Source organism: Artemia sp. Qi Xiang Cuo, chromosome 16 (genome assembly GCF_049724085.1).
Source record: "Artemia sp. Qi Xiang Cuo chromosome 16, ASM4972408v1, whole genome shotgun sequence".
Taxonomy (NCBI): domain Eukaryota; kingdom Metazoa; phylum Arthropoda; class Branchiopoda; order Anostraca; family Artemiidae; genus Artemia; species Artemia sp. Qi Xiang Cuo.
This window is the reverse complement of record NC_142809.1, coordinates 23529570-23551853: the sequence shown is the minus strand read 5'-3', so window position 1 is coordinate 23551853 and position 22284 is coordinate 23529570. Positions and strand designations below refer to the sequence as shown.

The 22284-nt window shown below is 34.7% G+C and overlaps 2 protein-coding genes across 3 annotated transcripts in view; both read left to right on the top strand.

Annotated features, from left to right (window-relative positions):
• Nucleotides 1–5553: 5553 nt before the first annotated feature.
• Nucleotides 5554–22284, top strand: part of PlexA (plexin A) — a 339500-nt gene continuing 322769 nt past the window's right edge. For both annotated transcript variants that reach the window (XM_089102579.1, XM_089102578.1), the window contains exon 1: nucleotides 5554–5610. The gene's annotated coding sequence lies outside the window, so the exon portion shown is untranslated. The remainder of the gene's footprint in view (nucleotides 5611–22284) is intronic.
• On the top strand, nucleotides 5556–20047 carry LOC148942693 (selenocysteine lyase-like). Its single transcript, XM_089102580.1, has 2 exons — nucleotides 5556–5610; nucleotides 18337–20047. Exon 2 carries the CDS (start codon nucleotides 18341–18343, stop codon nucleotides 19550–19552), a length of 1212 nt encoding a protein of 403 aa, XP_088958706.1. The 5' UTR covers nucleotides 5556–5610; nucleotides 18337–18340; the 3' UTR covers nucleotides 19553–20047.

The following is a 22284-nucleotide window of genomic DNA, read 5'->3' as shown; positions in this document are numbered from 1 at the left end:
TAATGTGGAAAAAATAAAGATCGTTTTAACAATAAACATCTGCTAGCACCTCAATGGACTTTTCGACTATTGATTTGTGAAAACTCTGGATGGTTAAAACAAATTTACCCTTGAACTTGATTTACGATTACTTATACTTGAAAAAATTATCTGTATGCTAAAGATCTTGGAGGAGATAATTATAAAGATTTAATGCTTAACATGAATGTTTTGGAAGAAAAAACTGACATGGATCAAGGCAAGGATTTTAAGTTATACCCTGGGGGCATATAAGGTTTTTATAGAAGGCGTTGTCGTAGAAACTTCAAAACAGGCTCATTGGATTGGAAATTCAAAGGGCTAGTGCCCTTTTTAATAGTCGAAAATGATTGGAGGGCAACTAGCCCGCCCCCCCCACGCCCATCATTCCCCCAAACACATCGAATCAAAATTTTGATATAGCCGTTTTGTTCAGTGTAGTTGATTTCCAGATAGAAAATATGTTTTTGAGAAGGATACTCCCCCACAACCCTCAAGGCAAGGGTTTTAAGTTATACCCTGGGGGTATATAAGGTTTTTATAGCAGGCGGTGTCGTATAAACTTCAAAAAAAGCTCATTCGATTGGAAATTCAAATGACTACGGCCCTTTCTAATAGTCGAAAGTGATTTGAGGGCAATTAACCCCCTCTCACGCCCACCTTTTCCCCAAACACATCCAATCAAAATTTTGAGACAGACGTTTTATTAAACGTAGTTTTAAGTTCTGGAAATTATGTCTTTGAGGAGGACAACTCCCCCACAGCCCTCAGGGCAAGGGTTGTAAGTTATGCCCTGGGGGCATATAAGGTTTCGTATAGACAATGTTGTCGTAGAAACTTCAGAAAGGGCTCATTCGATTGCAAATTTAAAAGGCTAGTTCCCTTTTTTATAGTCGAAAGTGATTCTAAGGCAACTGTCACTCCATCCACTCCCACTATTTCCCCAAACATATCCAATCAAAATTTTGGTATAGCCATTTTTTTCAACGTAGTCGAAAGCTCTGGAAATTATATGTTTGAGCACGACACTCCTCCCCCCCCCCCCACAGTCTTGAGGGGCAAGGGTTATAAGTTAAGCCCTGGGGGCATATATAGTTCTTATGGAAAGAATGGTCGTAAAAACTTTAGAGATGGCTCATTTGATTGGAAATTGAAAGTTCTAGTTCACTTTTTAAGTGTTAAAAGATATTGGAGGGTAAACAGCTTCCCCCCCCCGAATGCTTCTTTCCGAAATGCAACCAATAAAAATTTTAAGATAGCTATTTTGTTAAAAATTGTTCAAACATCATATAACAAAAATTCCGGTGTTGACAAAACCCACCAGGACCCGGGGGAAGGCGTTGTAAGTTTTTCCCTGGGGAAAAACATATTTTCTATCTGGAAATCAACTACCCTGGAATATATGGGTCTTATGGAAGGGATGCTCGTATTAACTTCAAAGAGGGATCATTTGATTAAAAATTGAAAGTTCTAGTTCACTTTTTAAGAGTCAAAAGAGATTGGAAGGCACCTAGCCCCCTCCACACCCTTTTTACCTCAAACCCATCCGATAAGGACTTTGAGATAGCTTTTTTCTTAAATAGTTCAAATACCATGTAACGAAAACTCAAGGGTCAACACAGCCCCCCAGGGCCTGAGGGCAGGTGTTGTAAGTTATGCCCCTGGGGAATATATGGTACTTATTGAAGGGATACTTGTAAAAAATTCAAAGACGGCTCATTTGATTGGAAATTGAAAGTTCTAGTTAAGTTTTTTCAAGTGAAAATAGATTGGAGGGCAACTAGCTCCCCCCCCCACGCCCCTTTTTCCCCAAATGCATCCAATAAAATTTTTGAGATAGGCATTAAGTTAAAAATTTCTCAAAAGGCAGATAACAAAAACTCAGGTGTCATCACAACTCCCCAGGGCCCGGGGGCCGGCGTTGTACGTTATACCCTGGGGCACATATTGTTCGTATGAAAAGGATGCTCGCATAAACTTCAGAGAGGGTTCATTTGATTGGACAGTGAAAGTTCGAGCTCACTTTTTAATAGTCAAAAGATATCCGAGGGCAGCTATTCCCCAGGCCATCTAAGGAAAATTTTGAGATAGACATTTCGTTAGAAATTGTACAAAGGTTGGAGAAGAGATAAATCGGTGTTAATAGAACCCCCCAGGGCACAGGGGAAGGCGTTCTAAGTCATGCTCCAAGGACATGTATGGTTCTTATGAAAGGAATGCTCGTATAAGCTTCATAGTGGGCTCATTTGATTGGAAATTGAAAGTCCTAGTTCATTTTTTAAGAGTCAAGAAAGTTAAACTAGCCCCCCCCCCCACGCTCTTTTCCACCAAACCTGTCCCCTACAAATATTGAGATAGACGGTGTTTTGGAAATTGTTCAAAAATTAGATAACAAAAACACCCCCAGAGCCCGGAGGATAGGTGTTGTAAGTATTGTCCTGGGGGCGTATATGCTTCTCATGAAATGTATGTTCGCATAAACTTCAGAGGGGTCTCATTTGATTGGAAATTGAAAGTTCTAGTTCAATTTTTAAGAGTCAAAAGATATCCGAGGGCAACTAGCCTCTCCCTTCCTCAAAGCCTTTGGGTGTATCAGATGGATAAACCCATTCGATAAAACTTTGAGGTGATCATTTGGTTGAAAATGGTTCAACCATCAGATATTAAAACTCAGGGTCGACACAACCCCCCAGGACCCAGGGATAGGCGTTGTAAGTTACTCTGGGGATATATATGGTTCTTATAGAAGAGATACTCGTATAAATTTCAGAGAGGGCTCATTTGATTGAAAATAGAAAGTTTTAGTTCACTTTTAAAGAGTCAAAGGAGACGGAAGCTTAATCTAGTCCCCCCACGCCCTTTTCCCCAAACCCATCCGATAAAAATTTTGAGATAGCAATTTTGTTAAAAATAGTTCAAACATCAGATAATAAAAACTCCTAGCTCAGCAGATACAAATACCTTTTAAAATTCAAACTGAAAACGACCAGAAATTACTATTAAAGAATAAATGAAACCCAAAACGAACAGAAATTAAATAAGCAATCATAGCAAAAACATACAACAATTAATAATATAAATGAATAAATAGATCTTAAAGTGAGTAATGCTTAGATTGAATATGAGTATCAAGCTTAAAATGAAACAAAAAATATTTTCCTATCGAAGTATAAATTAAACTTAAAACGAACAGAAATTAAATAAACAATCAATGCAAACAAACATACAATAAATATTAATGTAAATTAATAAATAAATCTTAAAACGAGTGAAACTTAAATTGAATATGCAAATCAAGCTTAAAACGAATAAAAATCACCACAACCAAGAGTTTGGGTATGACCTCCTTCTCTCACTGTAAAAGTCTAAAACCTACTGTGTCATTGGTGCTTTACTGAAAACTATTTGCGCCTTGAACAGTCTTGGAAAGTATAAACAACATCAAATTGAATGTTTAATGTATAATGATATTAATTGTTGAAAGATCCATCAGTTCAATAATTTGTTTCACTGTAATTCTATTTTTATTTTCAATACTGTAAGAACTGGAAAAGAAAATATTTTTAATATAATCCGTTTTCAGTTAAGCGCCAATGACGCAGTAGGCTTTTGGTTTTTATTTACAGTCAGGAAAGGAGGCAGTATCCAAAAATTTGTTTGTAGAGACATTATATCCGTCTTTAACAAGTTTAAAAAGTGCTAATAAATTAATCTGAATATTTTTGTATAATGATATTAATTGCTGAAAGCTCATTAGTTCCCAATTTTACTATAATTTTAATGTTTATTTTCAATATTAAGTACAAAAGAAAATATTTGTCATAAAATTGGTTTTCATTAAAGCGCCAATGACGCAGTAGGTCTTAGACTTTTACAGTGAGAGAAAGATGTCATACCCAAACTCTTCTTTGTGGTGATTTTTGTTCGTTTCAAGCTTCATTTGCATATTCAATTTCAGTTTCACTCGTTTTAAGATTTATCTATTAATTTACATTACTATCTATTGTATGTTTGTTTGCATTGATTGCTTATTTAATTTCTGTTCGTTTTAAGTTTCCTTTATACTTCAATAGCAAAATTTTTTTTTTTTTTCATTTTAAGCTTGATACTCATATTCGATCTATGCATTACTCGCTTTAAGGTCTATTTATTCATTTATATTATTACTTGTTGTATGTTTTTGATATGATTGCTTATTTAATTTCTGTTCGTTTTGGGTTTAATTTATTAGTAATTTTAGATTAATAGTAATTTTTAAATTAATAGTAATTTCTGGTCTTTTTTAGTTTGAATTTTAAAAGGTATTTTTATCTGCTGAGCTTAAGTTTAAAATGGCCTTTACATGTCTTTGAAAAACTTATTTTTCGGAAAGTTTTTTTTTTAATTAATATTTAACAACATCGTGGGTGATTTGAAGCTTTGGTGATTTGGTGACCAGAAATTTTAAAGCTCTACTCCCTACTTTCGTTGTCTCCCACATCGAGAAAAAAAAATCATAGAATATGCTTGTGAATCCTCAACTCGTGTCAAGAGCATGTTCAACACTTCAAGCTATACATTTTTCTTCGTTGGAGGCACTACGAACTTTACCTTCTTCATAGAGGTTATAGAAAAGATCAAAAGCAATATTAAGTTCAAAACTTTGTCAGAGATGAGATAGTGTGCAAGATATGAGGCTTTATTTGCGGTGCAAAGCACGTTGCTAAAAATCGGGTAGCTCACTTTCACAATGTAAAGTGACACTCACTTAGAAAATAACACGAGCAGCAAATCTATGATTTTTATTATCGCTACTGTGCAATTTAATTGCATTTATCCACTGGGCTGCATGAGAATTTTGCAATAGACAAAATATTTTAGTGTTTGTTTCCAGGGTCACAGCTTTCACATTCAGGCATCAGGCTGGTACTCGATTGATGGAAGCTGAAAATGGCAATTACTGTTCTTAGACCTACGATGAACGAGAAATGCTGTAATCAAATACTGAAATTTACGTCTGAACCTTATGTTTTGGACCGTTGTGACTTGTCTCAAATAGCTCAAAAGTGGAAAGGAATGAAAACTCAGTAGATTTTCATCTCATTACGATTGCACACATTCATGGGACCTCCAGATACCAATACAGACTTTTCACCTAATTTTTTTGGGGTTGCATGTTGTAGCACTAAAAAGGTCGAGGGACTATTATCTAGAAATATCCTCATTGCTGGGAGATCAAGATATATTTACAAATAATTAAGAAAACTGATATGAAACGAATTTTTCAATGACCCAAATTACGAATAAATTTCACATGAAAAAATTAACCTAAAACTTAAAGGGACCGAAAATAAAGTCTTAAATCAAATTCAGTGGGATATAAAAAATTTAATTATGATTTAAAGAAAATTCTTGAAAAAATTCGTATAGTAACCCAAACAGCGATATTGATAATTTGCTCAATGGCAGGTCTTTTGGCAAAATGTATAGACCGCCCAATGAAAACTGAGCTTTATATTCGACAACTTTCAGAGAAGTAAAGATTATATTAGTTGTCAGGAATTTTGAGTAAAAAACCCGAAAATATTAATTAGGCCTAATTGCAAGTCTGTTGTAAGTATGCTAATCTTAAAGATATCCATCTAGAAGTTCTTCTTCTTTAAATTTACCTCTTAAAGCTATGTTACTCAGATATTGATGGCTTCTTAGTAGGAACTTAGTGACATGTTTTAAAGTTATCCTCAATCAAAATAATAAAATTCTAGATTGGGGCCTTTTAATCTTAGAAAGTATTTGAGGCAGTTGAATTGAACTTATAGTAACTGATCCATAGTCTTATTGATTATGTCTAGTTAGGGTGTATAGCCTATAGGGCTTTCAGGGGGGGATATGGGTATATTTGTGAGTCAATTGATTACCTAGGCTATTATGTTTGGAAAGAGTATACAAAAGGGGTAAAATTCTAGTTTAGCGACTTTTCAATATCTTAGAAAGGGATCAGATTAGGAAAATGGAACTTTCAGGGATAGATCTAGCCTACAGACTCAAGTAGGCTATGTCCTGATAAGGTATTTTGAAGTAGCCTACCTACCTTCACTCCTTCTCCCTCTAGAGGGCAGTGACCTTTGATAACCTTTAAAATTGGTAAGTTTGCAGTAGGCCACATAATTTAGCTAAGATGAAAGTGAAAATGTCATTTGATGCTTTTTTTGCTCTTTCATAATTCAAGAATTGCTTCTGGGGCTAATTGCATCTTGAGCCCTTAAAGGGGATCCAAAGATATTTCATTTGGTAAATTTTTTGTTGTTCATATTATTGACTAATGAATAAAGTTAACATAGGTACCACTTGATGCCTTTTTTTATGCTCTTTCCAAATATAATAATCATTTTTGTTGGAAATGAATTTTACCCCCACCCCTATATAGCCTATACCAATTCAAGGTATAGGCCTATATTTGCACATTAGGGGGTTGGGGGTAAATTTTATTTCTGATGTTAGTGAGAGATAAGTTTAAACTTTCATATAGAGTACTTTTGGGGCCTCTTAAAGGGCTCAAGATGCAACTATCCCCAGAAGCAATGCTGGATTATGAAAGAGCATAAAAAAAGGCATCAAATGACATTTGCACTTTCATCTTAGCTAAATTTGTGGCCCACTGCAAATTTACCTAAAAATCTTTGTGTTATGAAAGTGAAACCTTGCAAAATACATCTTCTGCTTAAATGAAGTACAAGAAAACTGATTTCAGCTTCCCAACTTTGCTCAGTCCCAATTTATGAGGTTAATGATCAGTAAATACAATTCCTAAATTTTGAAAAAAAACCATTGATATGGCTTAAAATTCTACTTAAATAAACATAATTATATTTTTAGAACTAAAACAAGAGAAAAGATTTATTCTAAGATTTGCAAATCAGAAGAGGGATGACATAGAATCTTGGTAATACCTTCCTAAAGTATGTTTTGGTGTAAATGTATAAGCAGTCCACCACATAAGGAGACAAGTTAAGAAAAGAATTCTTGCTTCATGATATGCAAAATAATTCTATTGAACATATTTTGCAGCAGGAGAACCTTTATCTTCACTTCTTTTTCTATTTTTTTTTAAAGAAATTCATAATTTTTTACAATAACATTTGTTCAATTTTGTAAAATTGGCTAAATGCACTAAATGCTGCATCATCTTAGAAAATAATTTATATGCATCATTATTGAAAACATGGCAGATCATTACTAAAAAAACTTCTAGAAACTGGCAAGGATTCTGCCATCTATAAAAAAAAATTGTAGCATGGCATATCTTTCAGCATAAATTTGAAAACAGAAAAAATGCTTATCAAAAGCATGGCTTTTTTCAAAAATTTTATTGCAAACTGGAAAAACTGGAAAAAGAAGGAAAGAAGTGAAGATAAAGGTTCTCCTGCTGCAAAATATGTTAACTAGGATTATTTTGCATACTATAAAGTAAGAATTGTTTTCTTAACATGTCTGCTTATGTGGTAGACTGCTCAAACATTTACACCATGTTTTGACCCTCAATTCATTACTGAAAGTTTGTTTTCCTAACCTCACCAGTTTCCAAGATAGCAAAAAGTAGCTAAACTAGAACTTTACCAAAAAAGGAATCAATTAGTGTGTTCACCTGGTCTCATGTCAATTATTGAACCTTGTATATATTTACTGCCTTTTTCATATTCTTTAACATATAGCCTAATAATCCTTTCACTTGAAAATTCAGTTTAACCCTTTAATAGAACTAAAGTGACATCTAATTTCCTATCTTTTGCATTAGAAATGGATTAAGAAAATTGGTTAAAAACATTACTTTAAAATCATCTTAAATCACACTTGCTATCAATAGGACAAATCCTGTGTCCAACAGCTTCAGTGATGATAGTTAGTCCTCTGTGATGTCCCAAGCAGTGGTCCATAGTTTATTAAGACACTCCCTGCCCACCAGACACATACGCAGGAATTTGTTTTGGTGGGGCCAAATCCTTTAAACCCATTATTCTGTGAGAAAAATCAGAAAATTATGGGAAAATGAAAAAATTGTGTTTTTTTTTGGGGGGGGGGGGGTGGCGGGCCTGGAGGCTTCCCCCCCCCGGCGTACGTCCCTGCTGCCCACTGATGACTTGAATGCATCCATGCTGGTAGAGGTCACTGTTTTTTTTTCACTGAGGGAGTTCCACAAGCTGACAACTATTTGAAAAGAACTTGTTCCTTAGTCTGGTATTTCTTTGTTTCTGGAAAAGCCTATGAGGGTCACCACAAGTTCTTTTTAAATTGTCCAGTTGGAAAAGGTCAGGAATAGTATCCTCAGCATTTAGAAGCTTGTATGCTGCTATCACATTGCCTTGTTTGTGTCTATATTTTAGAGATGATTTCTGCAAATAATATAATCCTAACATACAACCAAGTATAATACAGTTATTTCCAAGTTGGATTCAACAAGCATTGATAAAAAATGATTGCATTCAATAGACTTAATGATTAGCAAATCTTAAAAATTGCAGAATGGTGATATTGGATACTATTTAACAATGATTCATAAATGGGGATAACAATGAAAGTAAGCATGATAATATGGTTGATAAAAACATTTTGCACATTATAAAGTGAAAAATTTGGTTGTTTAATTTTTTTAGTCTTGTATCAATGTATATACAATTGTCAGTGGCACTGTTTACTTTTGGAAATAGTATTGAATAGAGGACCAAATAATACGGTACTACTTTTTTGCTATTACAGCATCAAGTTCAGGAAATCAATCTTACAGCAAGGTTACCCCAGGACTATATGTATACATTCTGGGGCATAGACAGTGTTAAGTGATAATTTGATTAAATAATATATCAATATTTTTACTTTCAATGTTTGATAATCAATTTCGATATTTCTGATCAGTTTTTTTGTTCAGATAACTTCAGGGTTTGGCAAAATTGAACAACAACCTTTGTAGTTAAAGATTATTTTGTGCAATTTTTTTTTTAATTTGGAATAAAATACAAAGAAAAACTTCTATTAAATGAATGAATGTTACAAAAACCCTGATTTGGAATTACTTGGGCTCAGGATAAAGAAAAATAAAGCTACTGGCTATTTTTGACTATTCAAATCAGCAACATGTTGGAAATAGTATTTTTTTTTACTTAGTTTCTGATTGTTTTTTTAATAATGCCAGAAAATCTGCCTTTTCTCTCTATGGAAAATCCTCCTTGGAAAATTCCTCCTGCATAAGATCTATCCCGGCTGAAAATCCCCCCCTAAAAAAGAAACTTCTTCCTGACAATTTTGCATAGAAAATTATTTTTAGCCTACTGTTGTTTGAAAAAAGACTTGATTTCTTTTAATTTCTAATCGTTTTTCAAATCATGCTGGAAATCCTCCCTCCATGGAAGATGTTTCCTGGAAATTCTCCTCTCCCAATGTCTCAATGGAAAGTTTCTCCTGCATGAAATTTTCCTGTGGATAATCTCTCCTGTGGACCCCCTCCCCCACAGTAAAATCCCCCAGACAATCTCCACTCCTTTGAAAATTTTCCTGGAATATCCACATGTAAAATTGAATTGGCAAAGAGAAAGTAAATCAAATAAAATAAATTTAATATAAGAATTTTGTTAAATTCCCCTGTGTATAGCTTCCCTTTGAAAGTTATTACCTGGAAACTTCCCTCCCCACAGAAATTCTCCTCTTAGAAAATTCCTTCCCCTGCAGAAAATTCCCCCACATAAAATTCACTCTCCCCCAAAATAATACATCATGTTCATTTCTTAATAACAAATATAATGTGTGAACACTAGACAAATTTCATAGCATACAACCCTTTTCTCCAGGGACTTGCAGGGTTGTGTCATCCCCAGAGGCATGATATTTGACCTTTCAACTATTCTAGCTGCCCTCCAATTGTTTTGGCAACTGGGCAACCATGAAATGGGTAACTAGAACTGTAATTTCCGTTTGAGCGAGCCCTCCTGATCTTATATGACCATTGGTTTGATATAATCACCCTGGCAAACAAAAGAACAAATAAACATGCATCTAGGATCTTTCTTTTGGAGAAAATTATAAAATTCTACATTTTTGCAAATGCAAGCCAGAAACCCTTACAGTATGGTTCCAAATCTGATGGTGTGATTTTTATTAAGATGAATTGACTGTTTAGGGGCATTCCCACCTTTTCTCAAAAATCAGACAAATTTTCTCAGGCTTGTAGCTTTTGGTGGATAGATCAAACCTTAGAATTTTTATATATCTGGAGTCAGCATAAAAAGCCAATTCATTTGCTGTATCTATTGTTATAGAAATCCCATGTTTTACAGTTTTAGTTGCTACTTGTCCAAGTTGCTCATTAGTTACAATTTGTTACCACGAACTATTTGATTAGCTTATCAGGCTTGCAATCCACTCTTGGAAAGGACATTGGTCACAGGTGTGGACATACATTCTATGACAACTTTGTATAGGTATTTCTGAGACCCATATTACATGACTTCCATAACTTGGGTTGATCAGTTTTTCTTGGAACAAAAGACCCCTTACTGAAAATAGGGAGAGCCTTGGCAATGCAGCTGCTGACAAAGCTTGCCTTGTGTTGACAACTGAAATTTCATAATGTGATCCCCACAAACTGGCTTGATTCTATTGTGGCTGAATCAAAATGACTGTCATGGGACTTGCATCTACTGATACAAATTTCAGTAAGACCCAGTCCAGGTCTCTTGCTATTTTACTCTCAACTCAAAGATCATCAGAGGTAATATACAATTTCTAGAAATGCAGATTGAGACATGTGGCAGTTGGGACAAGTGTGATCTGAACAAGGCCTATAAGCCTAGGAGGTATTTTATCTAGCCAAGCCCTTTGGAGGTTCTCAGTAACATTTGACAGCCCACCCTCACTAAACGTAGTTTCAAAACGGGCTATGTCATATTATGGATACAGCTATGCCTGCTGTGTATCAGTATATACGAGTCAGTGTATTTAATAGATTATTCTTCTTCTTTGCCATTTGCAAAACAATTTTCTATGTTGGATCTTTTCTGCTGGATGTTCACTGGTATGATAGTAGATACCAGAGCAAGCTGGAATAATATCATTTTCCATATTGATATTTACATTTTAATATTGATATTTGGTGCAATTTACTGATGTTGATAATCCAATATTGCCAAAAATTAGGTGTAGGGGCTGGGATGTATTGGTTCCAGTAGCTGCAATTGTATTTGGAAAGAGTATTGTATAAGCAGTCAAATAACATTGATCTTTTGTTGGTTTGTAGCTAGTCTTGAAAAGAAATTTTGCACCAAGACTGTCAATATATTTCAGAAAGTGTGCAAAATTCTAGATGATAGCCCTTTTGCTATCTTTTGAAAGTAGTCAAGTTTAGATATAAAACTTGGGAATCAATTCAGAGCCTAAATTATGCTTAGGGAAGTGTTTTCAAGCTCCTTTCCTGTTTTTAAGGCTTAGGCTTTTGACAGTATGTCTTCAAAAATCGCCTATAAAATTTAAAGCTCCAAGGATCCTACAGTGGATCAAAGCTTTTTATCTAATCAAACATAAACCATGTCTTGTACTTCAACAAGTCTTCTTATTTAATCATTCTCTAAAAAGATACTCTGCAGGGTCCAGTCTTGGGGACAACATTGTTTATTTTCTACATAATAACACACTATCCATGCTCAACAGCAAAATTACCTTTTACACAGACTCAAAAGTAGATGGGCTTGCACTATATTAATTGCAGTGTTGTCCAGGAAAGGCTTAATAATTTTGTATAGTGGATTATTGATTAGGCCCTTAGTTCATCATGGACAAGCATGAAAGTCCTTTATTTTGATAACAACAATAAAGATTACAAATATGTACTTTGTGATGTTACTGGATCAAAACACATGATTATGAAAACTGACCATACTAATACCCCACTGCCTCTCCTGCCACTAACTTCTCAAGAGAAAGGTAGGCATAATTAATCTTATTTGGAAAAGAGTCACACAGGGATTTTCAATTTTGTGACTGGAGAACCAAAGGGACAGAGGTCCTGCTATCCCTCCTGCAATCAACATTCTAGTACAAAGGTAGGCATGTTGCACCTTGTTTGAGTCAGACTATCCATGGAACAACACACCCTGATCTCCCACCAGCTTTTTTAGTAGATTTTGGGCAATGTGCCCGTTTTTTGCAGTATCATGCAAGAATTACCAGTGTATATGACCAGAAGCACAAAGAGGCATATTCCCCTCCAACACCTTCTCATAACAACCTTTTCAGTGACTAAGCGCCTTTTTCACTGGTTGACTTGAAATTTGTTGGCCAAATGACAGAAACAATGATTTTGGAGGCATACTCCTCTGTACTTTGGAAGGCAGTGCTCACTTGAAATCTCACTAATACCATTGATTTGACCAGGATCATGAAGTAATGGTCTGTTTTTAAAGAACAGGCAAATCCACATTTAATCTGTTCTTAGTTATGTATCTGGTCAAATTTAAACATATTCATGTAACTTAGCCTGAAAGTAAATGAATATATAATTTGATACGTTTTTTTATGCTCTTTCCAAATGTAATTGCTTTTGGGGCACATTCTATTTTTAGCCCTTAACAGGGTCTCAAAGGTCAACGTATTACCTTTTCTATAACTTTTAGACTGAGATAAAGTTAAAAATTAGCTACAAACTAATTATATATATAAATAAATTAGTTTTTCAACAAGACCTTAAACAACTCTATGAGGTATCAGTGCCCTGTTAACAGCAAAGAAAAAAAAAGAAAAAAGGATGTATCAGTGCTACCCATACAAAAATATGATTTTCCTTTTTGTTCAAAGGGGGAGCTGTAATTTCCCTATTCAGGATTTTCAACAATGGTGATGCCAATGGTATACTTCTTGTTTTGCTGTGATAGCTTTTTCAAGAGGTTTCAGGCATTCTTAAAAATATCTTTGAATTTGTTTTCAGAATTACCTTTTACTATTAAGACTAATGAAGATGATAATTACCATATAAGCTACAAATGACAGTTTTTCCTTGCTAGACAGTTTTTTCTTTTTTTTTTAGAAATGCGTTAAAAAAAATTTACTATGGACTGTTCTGGGCTCCTTTATGGGCCCAAATTGGAATTTGCCTCAGAAGCAATTATTGGATTGAAATGAGTATAAAAAAGGCATCCAGTGATGCATTCACTTTCTTCCAAGCTAGATTATATGAATATGTATATTTTAACCATATTTGCCCATGTAATAGTATTGTATTTTTATTTGGGGCAGGGGGCAAGAATTTTTCAAATGGAGCTACAAAAGAAACATGTTTGTCAAAATTCAGGGATTGAGAGTTATTTTGATTTTTTGTATTTAAGTATGATAATTGTATTGTTCAAAATCTTCAGGGAAACTGAATCCAACCTCAATGCAGGCACCTCAGCATCAGCAGCTATTTCCTGACCTGTTATATGTTTTCGCCTATGATTAGTTTACTGGTTCCTAATTCTTTATGAATAAATCTATAATATTTCTTTGTTTATACGTTACATACTTTAATATTTATTTAAAAAAATAAAAAAAACTTTCATTTGATGTTGACAATGTAACCCAAAAGTAGAGCTAGCTGAATATAATATTATAAACATACGCACAAAAAAAAAAAAAACAACAACAACTAGAAATTCAAAGTTGCCTCCGGATCATCATCTAAAACATACAGATATAAATAGTTCATGAACACCAATTGCTTTTGAAGTGTATCTGAGACAATTTTCCCCTAGAATAATAGAAATGGCTGTCAGGTTTGCTCAAAGAAACCTAATTCTTAACATTTTTTGGGTTGCTTTTTATGTTCCTGCCCAATATTTTTTCAAGTTTAACTACAAGCCTCCTAGTCTCAATTTTGGCTTTTTACTCACTAGTCTGTAGTTTTTGCATAGATCTGGTGATGGCACTGATTTTTTAAAAGATATAAAATTATGTGGAAATTGCAAAAACCTTTGAATTATAGGAGTACCTGAAGGGGGCGTCAGCTTTAATCTGAAAGCCCCATCCCCAACAGACATGCCTTGAGCCCTCCACGTGGTTTTTATTAGGCATTGGTAAAGTAGGCCAAATAACTTCTATAGTTATGCCAAATTGTTAATTGTGTTGTTCTGAATAGCTGTACAATGCTTTAGCAGTCAAAGTTTGAATCTGCTTCTTGTGTCATCTTCCTTGTGGTTGTTGTTAATCTGTTATTCCTTCTATTCAGTGACTATTCTTTGACAAGCTTAAGCCACTGCAGTTAGTTCTATTAGATTTGAATTAGGGTTGTGGAATAAGACTTCAGCTGTTTTTGCAGATCCCCGTTTTTCCCTTGTTTGTTTCAATTTATCTTTGTGAAGTGTCAGAGGCATTGCATAAATAGTTTCGACTATTGGCCTGTCATTAGTTACATGAGTAGGATTTTTTCCTTTTGACAAGACGTTAGCGTAACTTCTGTTTTGTTAGCATTTGTTTGCATGCTCAAGCATTTGATGACTTAGCTGATATAGCCCTGTCTTTGGAGCTCTGCGGTTTTTGATGTTGTTGACAAATCCAGGCTTTTGACCAAGCCTGTGAAAAGGACTCTGCCTCTTTTGACTCCATAAATGCCTGGTATAAGTGACTACAACATGCCAGAGCAGATATAGCAACAGAACGCAGGCTTGGGAGATGTCACAGGATGTTAAAAATTTATCTAAAGACCATCTTTGGTGTTCTGCCTTTAAACTGTTTGTACATATTCTCAATTATCAATACAATTTTATTTAGAAGATTGTAGTGCTTTAAAATATGTCAAATTAAGACAAAGGCTTACTGAAATTCCATAAAAATTTGATATAGATCTTTTTGATCCAAGTAATCACTGTGTTAGTTATCTGACCATTGAATTACATGAACCATTTTCAGAGATACTTGAGGAATAAGGAACAAGAAAACTTCATGTATTTAATCAATTATTGTCTCTAGCATTCTCAAAATTTATTATAGGAATTTTTCTCCCTTTCTGTACTAGTAGTTATTGGGAGGTGTCTTTTCCCTTGTTCAGTCTCTACCTATTGATTTGTTTTGTTACAGTACCATAATCCCATTTCAACAAGTTTTTCTCCTCCAGGAGTTCTTTTGGGTAATTGTAACAGAAGTATAGTTCTCTTTATTCTTTCCTTCCTAGGGTGCCAAATGGATCTTTCTCAGTATACAGGAGGCTATGAATTTGAGCTGCAATGATGTGAATTTGAGTTATTCTGGGGGGGGGGGGTCAATGAGGACTGAACCATGCAATGCAAAGGGGTAGGCTATTAGTCTTAATATAGGTAATAGGTGCAAATCCCTCAGGGTTAATGGGAATAACGTGAAATAAATAAGTATCTTTCTTGTTTCTTGTTAGTAAAAATCTGGTTTAAAGGTGTTTGAAAGTAGACCTATTTGCTTAACAATATGATTCTTTAACAATAATAATAGAAAACTAGTTTGATGTAAAAACTGGGATATATTTATATCCTTTTGTGGGCTTTATCTTTTATAAGTTGTCATATGCTCTTGAGCATCCTGAAATACAAATTTAAAGGGTGGTTAAAGTTCTCGATTAAATGCTTTTGTTGGTCTTGGAAAGTAGTTGAGTTTGGAGGATGAAACTCTCAGAAAGGGTTCCATAGCCGTAATTATCCCTGGGAAAGGTATTTTGAAGCACCTACCTCCACTCCTTTCCCCTCTGAAGGGCAATGACCTTTTACAATCCTTATATTATAAGATTGACACATATATTTGAGTCTCATATATTTGCTCAAACACGATTTATAAGGTTTTAGGAATTTGTAAACCCATTTCATAAATTTAGGGATGAAACCCTGTATGTTGCCTAATATTCTACTGAACTAATAGGAGTTGCATTTAAAAAAACTAGAGCCAATGAAAAAAAAAAAATATAAAAAACCTAAAATTAAGGTAATTTGTTTTTCTATATTAAAATTTAGATAAATATAGACCTGTCAAGTATGCAATCTTCTAATCCCTGGAAATAAGAAAACAGTAGTAATAGTAGCTTGATAAAACCCTCCAAGGGATATTTTAGGGCCTGGATTCATCCCTGAAAGTTTCATTCACCTAACTCAACCCTTTTCCAAGGTCACAAGAAGACCCTCAACTAGAACTTTACCTAGAGATTCATTTTTTTTAGACTTTTTGCTTTCTAATTACATAGTTCTTGCTAATGTAGACGTTTTGTGCTTAGATTTGTTTGTTTTTTTTTACATTTAAAAACTATTTTAGTTAATATAAGTATTTTTATTATAGATAAAAGGAAAAAATAAGATTGAAATGTTAGATGCTGTTTAATTCAAAGCAGTAAATAGGTTCATAAGGATCCATGTCGTTAGTGCCAGTAATTAATTATCCTTGCACCTAATTAAACTATTTTAGTCAATAGAAATATTCTTTAATAGATTAAAGGACAAAATAAGATTGAAATGTCAAGGTGCTGTTTAGTTCGGAGCAATAGATAGGTTCATAAGGATCCATGTCGTTAGTGCCACTAATTAAATATCCTTGCATGTTGAATCAGGTAAAAATCCAAATTAGCAAATGGTTTTATTCTCATTTTTCGCCAGTTGACACTCATTGCATATTAATATGAGTCAGTCTATTTTCAATCTGCCCCTGGCAAGGCTGTACCAAGGATTTTTTTTCGGGGGGGGGGGGGTCCTACACAAAAAAAAACTAAAAAAACATAAAAAATTTTTTTATATCGATTTTTGTTACGTTTTACGAGTCAGACAAACATTTCGGGGGGGGATTCTAACCCCCTCCCCCTGGGTACCCCTTGTACGTTTGAAGTTGTCCCCAGGCTCAACCGAGTCTCTTATAATTAATTGCAGTAACTTACTGAATAAGAATATTTATTGTGCTTTATGGAATGTGGTTTGAGTATTAAAATGAATTCCATGCAAAAAAAGAATCAAAAAGATTTTGCAGCCCAATAGAATCTGAAACTAAGCAGAAATATTGTTAGTTTATACTGATAGACAGCGTGTTCTATCTGTAAAAGGTGGAATCGCAGCTTATTGAGTGCTTGAATATGCGTGTTTGAAACGCAATTCTTTAATTGTAATTGCCTATTGACGCCAAAGGTGGCAGGATGGCTAATCCTGGTAGGATGACAAAAAATCAAACAAATGGAAAAAAAAACAATGACATAAAATATAGATTTTTAGATCAGGCCAACATAACACTCACATATACTTGCAGGGGCCTAGCACTCACATTACAGCCCAAGAAATAATCTGGAGAGAGGGCCAATGGAAAATGAATAAAAAGAAAAACGGATCATTTTTTTTTGATCTTCGAAACTTAAGGAATAGAGCATGAGAGATATAAATGTGTGTAATTTTTAAAAAGAGAAGATGCATAGAGAGTACAGTATGCAAAATCTTATTGGTGCCATTTTTGAAGATGGATGCATAGAAAAAAAAAAAAAAAACTGAAACGCGTTTTTGTTAGTTTTCTCCCAATGTATGGTGTGTTTCTAAGTGGTCCCAGTGTGTTTCTCGAATGTCTTTTATGTCAAAGCTTCTTTTTAGTTTGAAATTATTGTTATTTGCTATAAGTATGTAATTTGAGTGCATGTAGTTGCAATCATTCATATTCGTTATGTCAAATAAGCAGCAATTATTGGTCCTTTATTTCCGTCTCTTTTTTTCCTCTTCTCGTATTTCATTTTAAGTTAAGCAGTCCTGTTTTAAATAACTAAAAAAAAGATGTACCTTGGATTGAAGATGGTGCACAATCTGATATTATCATTTGCAAAATAAAAATTAACCCGTTGAATTCATATGGCAATTTTATTCTGGGTGGAAAACCAATAACAATCCACCTTTGTTATTTTCAGGATTGCTGTATACTCTATTTATAATTTTTAAAGGAGTAGATCTTACATAGGGAAAGTTTTTGCAATACCTATCATACTAAAGCAAATATTGTAGTCTTTTGTCCAAACCTTCAGCTCAATTTTCGATTCTTTTTTTGCAATATATTACCCAAAAATTTGTAATCGAAAGTGTTCTCAGCTCACTTATTTTTTTCCCATGTTATCCCTTTCTTTGGAAAAGAAGATATCCATTTTGTAGTTTTGTTGTAGACTTTTGAATATTGAAGTCCTTGTGTTTTTGTTCAAAAAGTTTGCAAAACGATAGCACTATGCTTTGGCTGAATTGAAGGCCTTTACCTGATTGTATGCTACGTCGATTCTTCTTTTTTTTACTTTATAAATTTTTGGCCACGGCTTTGTAGCTCCATGATTGAAGCTTTCTGTTATTAGGTATTATTTTGCAGAGCTATGGAACCAATATATCTTGATCACAATGCTACAACACCTTTAGCAGCAGAGGTCTCGAAAGCAATATCAGATGCATTAGATCTTTGGGGGAATCCCAGCTCTTTGTATGAAAAAGGGAAAATGGCAAAAAATGCTATCAGTAAAGCTCGGGAACAAATTGCCTCAATGATAAATTCCCAGCCATCAGAGATCGTTTTTTGTTCGGGAGGAACTGAAGCAAATAATAATGTAATCTGGTCTGTCTTGGAAAGTTTTGATAAGTGGAAAGAAAGCTCTGGTGATAAAAATATCATACCGCACGTTATTACGACTAACGTGGAGCATGTTGCTGTTGAACAGCCACTAAAATACTGGCAAGATAAAGGAATGCTTGAGGTCACTTTTGTTCCTGTTGATCCATCAACTGGAGCTGTTACTGTTGATGCGATCATGCACGCCTTTAGGCCAACTACTGTCCTTATATCAATTATTATGGCTAATAATGAGACTGGCATCATAATGCCTATTCTTGAAATTGGGAGAGCTCTTGTTAAGTATAGACAAGAGCGAAAATCATCATCGAGGCTACCATTGTTTTTTCACACTGATGCAGCACAAGCTATTGGTAAAATAAAAGTTGATGTGAAGGAGTTAAATGTCGATTTTTTGGTGATCGTTGGGCATAAGTTTTATGGGCCAAGAATTGGTGCTCTGTATGTGAGGAGTCTTGATAATGAAGTTCGGTATTATCCAATGCTATTTGGGGGAGGGCAAGAGCGTGGCTATCGGTCTGGAACCGAAAACACCCCAATGATTGTTGGACTCGGTCAAGCTGCAGAAATGGTAATCAAGAACTTAGCTACTGATCAAAATCACTTTAGACTTTGTCGTGACGAGCTTGAGTGTTGTCTCGAAAACCTTTTTGGGGATTATATTTTGTTTAATTTTCGGGTCGGGAATCGCTTGCCTAATACAACAAGTGTATGTATTTCTTGTGATGGGAAATATCTTGGATATGATCTTTTGTCAAGGTGTCCTTTTGTGTGCGCCAGCACTGGTTCGGCGTGTCATAGTGGGTCAAAGCCTTCTGCTGTTTTGATTGCTTCTGGTTTGAGTGAAGAGAAGGCCCGATCCACTCTGAGGCTTACAGTTGGTAGGTCCACACGTCTTGAGGATGTTAGAACAGCAGCCGAAGCTATTAAAAAAGCATATGATTCCATGACTTGCAGCTAGAAAAAATGTTTTGCTAATCCATTATGTAAAGATTTTCCATAATTTTGCAGTGTGGGAGTTAGTTTATATATCGCAGTAATTTAAAATGGACGTTTACTTTATTTGGTTCCATGTTCTACTAAGGGTGTAAAGTTTAGGTCCGTAAATTATTTTACAGCACCGATCTTTGTGTTTCAGCTTCTAAGCTTAGTAGGTTGCTAACTGGCTGGGTATTAAACTATAAAACTGACTCTTGAGTCGGTTTTGAAAGTTTTGTAACTTGGGGCTTTGCACTCAGAGTGCACTAAGTTTTCTTTTTCTGAGTGGTTTAAAGTTCATAGAATTTTGAATTCATGCTATTATTTTGCATGCTTGAGATAAATAAATTGTGGTAAATTATTTAGAATTTCTTAATTGATTTGAAACTTCCGTAGACAGCTCAGGGGTTGAACTTAATCTCCCAACTTTTTATGCTGATCTTTGAGGAATTAAAAGAAACTAGTTTCAATGAGTCCATTTTTTTGTGATTACAAGGATTCAAATGAAAAATATGGTTAAATTTTTCTCGCTTAGGCCTACCTCGTTAAATTTGGAAGAAATTAGATTTGAATATACGGTAGAAACGCCATTTCACTTTTCCTCAGAGATGGGGAAGAAGACCAACGATAAAGAGGTTAAATTTAGGATAAACAATTGCTGTAAATTCTACAGTAAATTCCGCATGAAGTCATTCACTTTAATTCTTAGAGCCAGTAGTTGGTTAAACTAGATTAGCACAATCTTCTCTAATTAAGGAACCAAATCTAAGTATTGACTTGTAATTTGTAAGTAGCTTACTTTCTCAATCCTTTTCTTATATTAATTAATAAAACTTTTTCCACAAAATGAGTTTTTCAAAGAAAAGTAAAGAACTCCATTAAACCAAAAATGAGAAAAAAATCAAATCAAATAGTATACCAAGCGTGAAACTACCACAAATCAGCATCGATAAATAAATGAAACCCAAAACGAACAGAAATTACAATAAATAATCGAGTCAAACTCAAACCGAGCAGAAATTAACATGAGTTGGGTTCAAAACCCCTGTGCCTTCCCAAGGCCAGAATATAGTTTGCACTTTACTGAAAAAATGTAATGTTTTTACTTTATAATTTTAATAAATCAAATAATATTAACATTTTGATTACTAAATATCAGTATATGTATATTAAACTGAAAATGCACATTAATTTGTATTTTCAGAACTTTCAACTACGTTGAACAAAATGGATATCTCAAAATTTTGATTGGATGTGTTTGGGGAAATGGTGGGCGTGAGAGGGGGGTAGTTGCCTCTCAATCACTTTCGACTATTAAAAAGGACACTAGCCCTTTCAAATTCCAATTGAATGATCCCTTTTTGAAGTTCCTACAACATCGCTTTATATAAAAAAACCTTATATGCCCCTAGGGCATAACTTACAACCCCTACCCTGAGGTCTGTGGGGGGGGGGGGGGGGGGTGTAATCCTTAAAGAAATAATTTCCAAAAATTTAAACTACTTTTAAAAAACTGGATATCTAAAAATTTTGTTTGGATGTGTTTGGGGAAATGGTGGGTGTGAGAAAAGGGCTAGTTGCCCTCCAATCACTTTCGACTGTTAAAAAGGGCACTAACCCTTTGAATTTTCAATCGAATTAGCCCTTTTTCAAGTTTCTAAGACAAAGATTTCAATAAAAAACCTTATATGCCCCCATGGCATAACTTATAACTCTTGCTCTGAAGACTGTGGAAGGAATGTCCTGCTCAAAGGTATAATTTCCAGAACTTTCAACTGCGTTGAATAAAATGGCTATCTCAAAATTTTTATTGGTTGGGTTTGGGGAAATGATGGGCGTAGAAGGGGTGGTAGTTGCCTTCCAATCACTTTCGACTATTAAAAATGGCACTAGCCCTTTGAATTTCCCATCGAATGAACCCTTTTTGAAGTTTCTACGACAACGCTTTCTATAATCCTTTTTATCCCAAAATAGGGATAAAAAGGATTTTATCCCTATTTTGAACTTCTATTTTATTGCCCCTAGGGCATAACTTACAACCCTTGCGCTGAGGGCTGTGTGGGTGTTGTCATCCTCAAAGACCTAATTTCCAGAACTTTCAACTACGTTGAACAAAATGGATATCTCAAAATTGTGATTGGAGGGGTGTGGGGAAAAGGTGGTCGTGAAAAGGGAGCGATTTGCCTTCCAATCCCTTTCGACTTTTAAAAAGGAAACTAGTCCTTTCAATCTCCAATAGAATAAGCAGTTTTTGAAATTCCTACGACAACGGCTTCTATAAAAAAAACCTTATATGCCCCAGGCCACAGATTACAACCCTTGCCTTGATTACTGTGAGGGAGTTTTCTCCTCAAAAACATAATTTCTATCTTAAGATCAACTACGGTGAAGAAAATAGCTATCTCAAAATTTTGATTGGATATGTTTGGGGAAATGGTGGGCGTGGTAGGGGTGTTAATTGCCTTCCAATCACTTTCGACTATTAAAAAAGCCACAAGCCACTCCAATTTTCAATTGAATGAACCCTTTTCGAAGTTTCTACGACAACTGCTTCGATACGAAGTACCCTGGTCTAAAGGAAAAAAAAATATAATATATTGTACCAACAACGTTCTTATATGCCCCCAGGGCGTAGCTTAAAATCCCTGCCCTGAGGGTTGTTGAGGAGTGTCCCCCTCAAAAATATATTTTCTATCTGGAAATTAACTACGCTGA